The 8,373-nt window shown below is 53.3% G+C and overlaps 1 protein-coding gene across 1 annotated transcript; it reads left to right on the top strand.

Moving 5' to 3' along the window:
• The first annotated feature begins 4,093 nt into the window (after positions 1-4,093).
• On the top strand, positions 4,094-5,939 carry UPK2 (uroplakin 2). Its single transcript, XM_012470350.1, has 5 exons — positions 4,094-4,169; positions 4,625-4,756; positions 4,949-5,087; positions 5,342-5,412; positions 5,806-5,939. The coding sequence occupies exons 1-5, from the start codon at positions 4,094-4,096 to the stop codon at positions 5,937-5,939; spliced, it is 552 nt and encodes a 183-aa protein (XP_012325773.1).
• The last annotated feature ends 2,434 nt before the right edge of the window (positions 5,940-8,373 follow it).

The following is an 8,373-nucleotide window of genomic DNA, read 5'->3' on the forward strand; positions in this document are numbered from 1 at the left end:
GGAGATAGTCTTCTAGACTGAGCAGAGTAGAGCTATTAAGAGCTCTCTGACGGCAGAAACTTATCTTACCTTTATATCCCTGGTGGCTAGTGCAGTTCCAAGGACATACTTGGTACTCAATAGGAATACTTGAATAGGAGATTTGGAAAAAAGGAGGCAGAGGAGGGAACTCAAGAGAGTTTAGAATCAAGAATCCAAGGAGGAGACAGCCAAGAAAGAGTGGGGCTAAGACAGAGACTTCAGGCATGTGGGGCCCTGGTTCCCTTACTCCAAGACTTTGGGAAATCCTCCAGAGGAACATGGTGCTGTGGCTTTAAATGACTTCAGCATTGTCAATGAATGCTCTGCTAAAAGAGTTATCCTCTTGCTCCTGTGCTTGGCCTCCCCCTCCTCTCAGCTCCTCAAACCCTTCTCGGCCGCTGCGATGGGATAATTAGATGCGAGAGCTCAGCACAGATGATGCTCCAGTTGCTTAGCAACTAATGGTTTCCATGGAGACCGCAAAGCACAGCCTCCAGAGCAGCCAGTGAGCAGCTCGGCAGGACAGGGAGAAGACGCAACTCTCCGCTCCTCCAGAAACCTGGGGAGGGCTGGGGTGGGGAAGGTGGGGGGAATTGGAAGGAGAAGGGAGCGCTTAAAGGCACAGGGCCCTCTTATCCCTTTAAAATCTGGTCAGAGATCTGCCCTCCCCTACCTCACTCTGTCCCACTCATAATTTTAGATAGGGATGGGGGCTTGAGTGGACCCAACGCAACCCACCTTGCAATAAAGCCAACCTCTTCTTTCTGCTTCTTGGTTGTGCATGAGGAGAGAGGCCTCCGAAGTCCAGGTGTAAACAAGTTACTGGTGTGTGACAGGTTTTGAGGAGTACCAGGAAGATCCCCTCACCCTGGCATTCCATCATTTAGTCTGTCCCCTGCTCCCAAGTTCTCCTTAACGTGCAAAAGATCCTCTTTCAGTTTGTGCAGTGGTGGTGGGATCTAGTCTAAAAGGGACAAAAGCCAAGGTGCAGGAAAAACAGAATCAAATTCTTCACCCAAAAGCAGCCAGTTTGGACAGATTAAGAAGGAACACCTGCCCTGATCCCTGATGTTGGAAGAGGATCCAGTTGGGGGTGGGGATGGTGTTTACCAATACAAAGCAGCTGGCAACTCCAAGTGTGGGCCTCTCAGACCAGCATCATCAGTGTTACTGAGAAGTCACTAGAAATGCAGAATTGGCCAGGTGCGGTGGCTCACGCCTGTAATCCCAGCACTTTGGGAGGCCAAGGCAGGTGGATCACTTGTGGTCAGGAGTTTGAGACCAGCCTTGCCAACATGGTGAAACTCCATCTCTACTAAAAATACAAAAATTAACTGGGTGTGGTGGCAGGAGCCTATAATCCGTGCAACTTGGGAGGCTGAGGTTGCAGTGAGCCGAGATCATGCCACTGCACTCCAGCCTGGATGACAGAGACTCTGTCTCAAAAACAAAAGCAAAAAAGAAGAAATAGATAATTTCAGGCTTCACCCTAGACCCATTGCATGACTGCATGAGAAGCTGCATCTTTTTTTTTTTTAAGATGGGGTTTCACCATGCTGGTCAGCCTGGTCTTGAACTCCCAACCTCAGGTGATCCGCCCACCTTGGCCTCCAAAGTGCTTGGATTACAGGTGTGAGCCACCATGCCCGGCCAAGAAGCTGCATCTTAACAAGATCCCTGGTAACTCATATGCACATTAAATTTGGAGAAACACTGGCTTTAAGACCCTCCTACCCTCTGCTTAGGCCCATGAGTTCTACCTTTACTGTCATTCTCCACTCACACCCCAGACTTTGAGCCTATCCTTCCCACCTTGGCAGTAAGGACACAACCTCCCTCACTTTCCTACCAGAACCCTAACCCTTCCCTGGGACTGAGGAAGATAGAATAATTCATGGAGCACACAGATGTACAGCAACAGTCTCTGTACAGCTTTCAGGCTTCTGTAAATTCTACTACCTCTCCCGACAAAGTATTCCACTTTTCGTAAGTAACTCTATGTGTGTGAGTCTCAGTTTTCACAACTTTTTTTTTTTGAGACGGAGTCTCGCTGTCGCCAGGCTGGAGTGCAGTGGCGCAATCTCAGCTCACTGCAACCTCCGCCTCCTGGGTTCAAGCGATTCTTGCACCTTAGCCTCCCGAGTAGCTGGGACCACAGGCTCATGCCACCATGCCTGGCTAATTTTTGTATTTTTAGTAGAGACGGGGTTTCACCATGTTGGCCAGGATGGTCTCAATCTCTTGACCTCGTGATCCGCCCGCCTCAGCCTCCCAAAGTGCTGGGATTACAGGCGTGAGACACTGCATCCAGCCTTTCATAACTTCTCTCTTTTGTTTTCTGAGACAGAGTCTCACTCTGTCACCCAGGCTGGAGTACAATGGTGCAATCTCGGATCCCTGCAACCTCTGCCTTCTGGATTCAATTGATTCTCCTGCCTCAGCCTCCCGAGTAGCTGGGATTATAAGCACACGCCGCCATGCCAGGCTAGTTTTTGTATTTTTAGTAGAGACGGGGTTTCCCATATTGGCCAGGCTGGTCTCGAAATCCTGACCTCACATGATCCGCCTACCTCTGCCTCCCAAAGTGCTGGGATTACAAGGGTAAGCCACCTCGCCCGGCCAATCTCTTTTTTATTTTAATAGAGATTGGTCCCTGTGGGTTGCCTAGGCTGGTCTCGAACTCCTGGCCTTGAGTGATCTTCCTACCTTGACCTCCCAAAGTGTTGGGATTATAGGCATGAGCCACCATGCTCGGCCTCAGTTCTACTTCTGCAAAAGGGAACCAATACCATCTACCACCCAGGATGGCTGTAGGGCTATGATGGAGCACACAGAAACCCTGCCCAGGGCCCAGGGGTGGTACTGACTGCTCTCCTCTCCTCTCCATCGGCTCAGAACTCCTCCTCTGCTTCTCTCTGATGTAGCCAGGGTTGGAGGAGGAGTCAGTCAGAGAAGTTCTGTCTTTTTCATGTTCTCTTATGAGGTCTCTTTCTTTTCTTCATTCTCAGTTCAACAAATGGCTGCTGCCCAAAGCTGACTGTGCCCACCCCCAAACCCTGCTGGCCCAGGTCAATGTCAGTCTCTCTGGTCTCTCTAGAAGTCTTCCATGGCCACCCTCGTCCCTACCCTCCAGAGGACTCAAGCCACATGTGCTCCCTGGCCCCTACAGTCCCTGCCTCTCCCAGAGCAGCAGCACCTGAGCTCAGTGCACTCCAAGAATTGAAACCCTTGGTCTGCTGCTTCTCCCCACCAGAATGTTTTTCTCCCATTCTTACCACCCAAGATTTTTTTTTTTATTTTTTTTAAGAGACAGGATCTCCCTATGTTGCCCAGGCTGGAGTGCAGTGGTTATTCACAGGCGGGATCCCACTACTGATCAGCACGGGAGTTTCGACCTGCTCCGTTTCCGACCTGGGCCAGTTCACCCCTCCTTGGGCAACCTGGTGGTCCCCCGCTCCCAGGAGGTCACCATATTGATGCCGAACTTAGTGCGGACACCCAATCGGCATAGCGCACTACGGCCCAGAACTCCTGGACTCAAGAGGTCCTCCAGCCTCAGCCTCCCGAATAGCTGGGACTACAGGCACACGCCACTGTGCCCCGCCCAAGACCCTTTCAGTAGCCCTTTGGGGTATTCTCTTCCTATACACCAGGGCAACTTCTGAACTCATCACCCTCCTGGAAAGACCCCCCACAATATTGGGGGAGCAGTCCCCCAAGGACAGGCTGGGTTCCAGATGCTCATGCACACAGGAACACTGCCTTACACAGGAGTCCCAAAAGAAGGGGTGATTTCTATCCCCCACCTTAGTTACCCAGCTCTCGGCAGCTGGCTAAGCCACTAGGATCCAGCCAGGGCGGCCCCCTCCTGGCCTGAGGGCCAGCTCCCCATCCTGAAAAACCTGTCTGCTCCCCCCACCCTTTTGAGGCTATAGGGCCCAAGGGGCAGGTTGGACTGGATTCCCCTCCAGCCCCTCCCACCCCCAGGACAAAATCAGCCACCCCAGGGGCAGGGCCTCACTTGCCTCAAGAACCCCGGCCTGCCAGCACCTGTTCCGGCTCCCAGCCCAGCATGGCACCCCCGCTGCCCATCCAGACCTTGCCCTTGATCCTGATTCTGCTGGCGGTGCTGTCCCCAGGGGTTGCAGGTCTCTGCCGTCTCTGGCAGGGGTGGGAAGGGAGCTGGGGCCCTGGAGAGGGAGCACTGTACCTTCCAGGGCTCTCAAAGGGAGGTCTGGATAGTTGGGAACCAGGGCTGGTGATGGCAGTGATCAGGTATCAGACACTGGGCCCAGGGCACACTCCTGATCCTCCTTCAGACCTAGGAGGCAGAGGGGTGTGGGCAAGGATCCGAGGCTGTGGGGAGGGGTGAGGTTGGGTGCTGCCCGGCTCCTGGCATCCTGGATCTGGCTCTAGGGACTGCCTGGTAGAGCATGCAGCTTCTGCAGCCCAAGCCTGCCATCTGGTGGTCACATGACACAGGCTTGGCTATTCTGCCCAGGCTTCGCAGAGTGGAAAGGGAGATGGCTCCAATGGGACAGGACAGATCTATTGGCCAGGAGGGGGTCAATCCCCACCTGAGCTCCCTCCTGCCTCCCATCAGACTTCAACATCTCAAGCCTCTCTGGTCTGCTGTCCCCGGCGCTAACCGAGAGCCTGCTGATTGCCTTACCACCCTGTCACCTCACAGGAGGCAACGCCACACTGATGGTCCGGAGAGCCAATGACAGCAAAGGTCTGCTACCCTGTCCCAAGGCATCCCTCTAGTCCCCAAAGACCCCTTCCTGGGACACCCCCTGTGCCCCTTTCCCCATTCATGCCTTCCTGTCCACACTTTCCTGGGGTACCCACATTCTAAAAGCTACCCCTTCTCCTTGGGGCCTCCAGAAACTTGACCAAACCTTCCCCTCTCCCAATTTCTGCCCAGTGGTGAAGTCCAGCTTTGTGGTGCCTCCGTGCCGTGGGCGCAGGGAACTGGTGAGTGTGGTGGACAGTGGAGCTGGCTTCACAGTCACTCGGCTCAGTGCATACCAGGTGACCAACCTTGTGCCAGGAACCAAATACTAGTAGGTACTGGGTCCAGCCTGGAGTGTCTAGGGAAAGGGGTACAGGAAGAGAAGCTGGTGTGGGGGAGATCTGGTGGACATGGGGAGAGAGTGAGGACACAGCAAAAGGGGGTGAAAGCTGGGCCTCCCTTGGAGCAGTGCACATAGGCGAGCCACAGTTGCAAAGGTAGGTGGCCCAGGCTGGAGCCCCTCTTCCTCTAAGTCCCAGATACTCACTGAGGGTTCTCTATTCTCTCCCAAACCCACCACAAAAGCATTTCCTACCTAGTGAAGAAGGGGACAGCCACTGAGTCCAGCAGAGAGATCCCAATGTCCACACTCCCTCGTAAGTAACATTCCCGCCTCCCTTTCCTGTCTCAGCAGACAAAACCTTCCCTGATCATTCCCGCCTCATCCCCAGTCTGGGTTGCCTGTGCCTCCCCGTGTGCCCTCAGGGCCCCTGCTTACCTCTATCCCAGCATAGAGCCTTTGGCATGACAACTGCACATTCAGCTAAAGGTTCCTCGTGGGTAGGGACTGTGTTCTATTAACTTTTCCTCAGCGGCTGACATAGGAGATGCTTCATAAATGTGTATGTGACGGGTGTTTGGATCCATCAGCTAGTTAGTTGGTTGGCTGGCTGGTCGGTTTGTTGGCTGGCTGAGTGCAAGGCTGTGAGCCCCGGGCAGGCTGGGGGCTTCTCCTGCCCACAGTGGCCTCCCTCTCCCTCTTCTGACAGGAAGGAACATGGAGTCCATTGGACTGGGCATGGCCCGAACCGGGGGCATGGTGGTCATCACAGTGCTGCTCTCTGTTGCCATGTTCCTGCTGGTCCTGGGCTTCATCATTAGCCTGGCACTGGGTGCCCGCTAGTGAAGAGGTCCACCAGGAGCACTGGCTTCTGCAGGAAGCCCAGGAAACCGTCCAGCTCCCCACCCCACCTACTCCCAGGCCCAGGCCTGTGGCTCCCTTGGTGCCCTCACCTCCTCCTGTCCCCCTCTCCCCTAGAACCCTCTCCTCCCTCTGTCCCTCTCCTTGCCCCCAGTGCCTCACCTTCCAATACTGTTATTCCTCTCACCTCACTCCTGTCAGAATCGACTTTCCTCCCATTTTATCACTTCAAACCCCTCCATAACAATTCCCCCTCCTTCAGTGAACTAAGTCGCTCTAATAAAGGCTGAGGCCACATCTGCCACGTGTGTTTCCCTTTAGTGGTCTCCATCTTGGCTCAAATCTATCGAATCTATGTCCAGGCTGCAGGTGCTCCCAGTCCCCTCCCTGGCCCACAGCCCAGAGTTACTTTGCCCATGAGGCAGGCAGGGGCCAGATAAGATAAGAACCCAGGAGTCAGAGTTCTTGGAGACACACCGGGACTGTGGGTTTGGCACCGTCCACAGCACACAGTAGGGCACGCGACCAGGGGTAGGGGTCAGGGCAGAAGCTGGGGCTAGTGCCCCATGTGGAGGCCTGAGGGTTGGGGGTGGGGGGCAGGCAGAGCAAGGGAGGTGCTGGGGAAAAGAGGAGAGGCTCTGTCTGGGAAAAGGCACAGTGGCTCACGCCTATAATCCCAGCACTTCTGGAGGCCAAGGTGGTCAGATGGCTTGAGGTTAGGAGTTAGAGACCAGCCTGGCCAACATGTTGAAACCCCGTCTCTACTAAATGTACACACACAAAAAATTAGCCAGGTGTTCTGGTGGGTGCCTGTAACCCCAGCTACATCCTAGTGGCTAAGGCATGAGAATTGCTTGAACCCAGGAGGTAGAGGTTGCAGTGAGCTGAAATTTCACCACTGCACTCCAGCCTGGGCAACAGTGAGACCCTGTCTCAAAAAAAAAAGACAAAGGTGAGGCCACCAGGCTGAGACCCAAGGACAGGACATTGAGGAGGGAAGAACAGGCTAAAAGGATTCTCGGACATGAAAACGCTGGCTGGAGTGGCCCAAGAGTAGAACAGCCTAGTACTGAGGGAAAAGGGCAGGAGTGGTCACCTTCCTTCACTTTTGTCCTCTGAAGTATACAATATATTCTTTTTTTTTTTTTTTTTTAAAGATGGGGTTTCACCCTGATGGCCAAGCTTGTCTTGAACTCCTGACCTCAGGTGACCCACCCACCTCAGCCTCCCAAAGTGCTAGGATTACAGGCATGAGCCACCGCGCCCGGTCACAACATATTCTTTATAAGGATAGGTGATTTTTTTTTTTTGAGACAGAGTTTCGTTCTGTCACCCAGGCTGGAGTGCAGTGGCACCATCTCAGCTCACCGTAATCTCTGCCTCCCAGGTTCAAGCGATTCTCCTGCCTCAGCCTCCTGAGTAGCTGGTACTACAGGTGTACACTGCCATGCCCACCTAACTTTTTTTTTTTTTTTGTATTTTAGAAGAGACAAGGTTTCACCTTGTTGCCCAGGCTGGTCTCAAACTCCTGAGCTCAGGCAATCTGCCTGCCTCATCCTCCCAAAGTGCTAGGATTATAGGCATGAGCCACCACGACCGGCCAGGATCAGTGATCTTTGCATAGGGTAAAGATCTTCAAGGCCAGGCCTGATCCCCTAACTGTCCCTCAGCTCTTACCGGGTTCCCTCCAGTGTCCCAGGCTCCCTCTTGCCTCAGGGCCTTTGCACAACTATTCCATATGCCCACATTAATCTTGGGACCACCCCACCCACCTCCACTCCAGTTTGCATAGTTGTCTTACTGTCCCTTCTCCAGGGAAGCCTTCTCTGACCAGCATTTTCTCCCATGTGGTTAGGACCCACTCTCCTGTCTTTCATGGCATTACCATGGTTTATAACCATGTGTTTGTGTGATTATTTGGTTGTCTATCCCATCAGACTGTAAGCAGTTGCTTTGCTCCCAAGGGCATATAGTACCTTTGCTCCACAGTGCCTGGGACACAGTAGATACTCAATAAATGCTTGTTGAATAAGTGAACAAACAAATGCATAAATGAATGAACCAGCCCCCGAAGAGGACAGAGCTGGAAAGGTGCCCACAATTCTGTGAAAACAATCAGAAATGAATCACAGAATGAGTTATGGTGTACTGCTATAGTCACAGCTACTTGGGAGGCTGAGGTGGGAGGATCACTTGAGCCTAGGCGTTCAAGGCTGGAGGATGCTGTGACAGTGCCTGTGAATAGGCACTATACTCCAGCCTGGGCAATGTAATGAAACCCCATCTCTGAAAAAAATAAAAAGAAAGAAAACCAGGCATGGTGGCACATGCCTGTAATCCTAGCACTTTGGGATGCCGAAGTGGGTGGGTCGCTTGAGCCCAGGAGACCAGCTTGGGCAACATGGTGAAATCCTAT

This window comes from Aotus nancymaae, unplaced genomic scaffold, assembly GCF_030222135.1.
Source record: "Aotus nancymaae isolate 86718 unplaced genomic scaffold, 86718_ANA_hifiasm-v0.15.2.pri h1tg000012l, whole genome shotgun sequence".
Lineage (NCBI taxonomy): Eukaryota > Metazoa > Chordata > Mammalia > Primates > Aotidae > Aotus > Aotus nancymaae.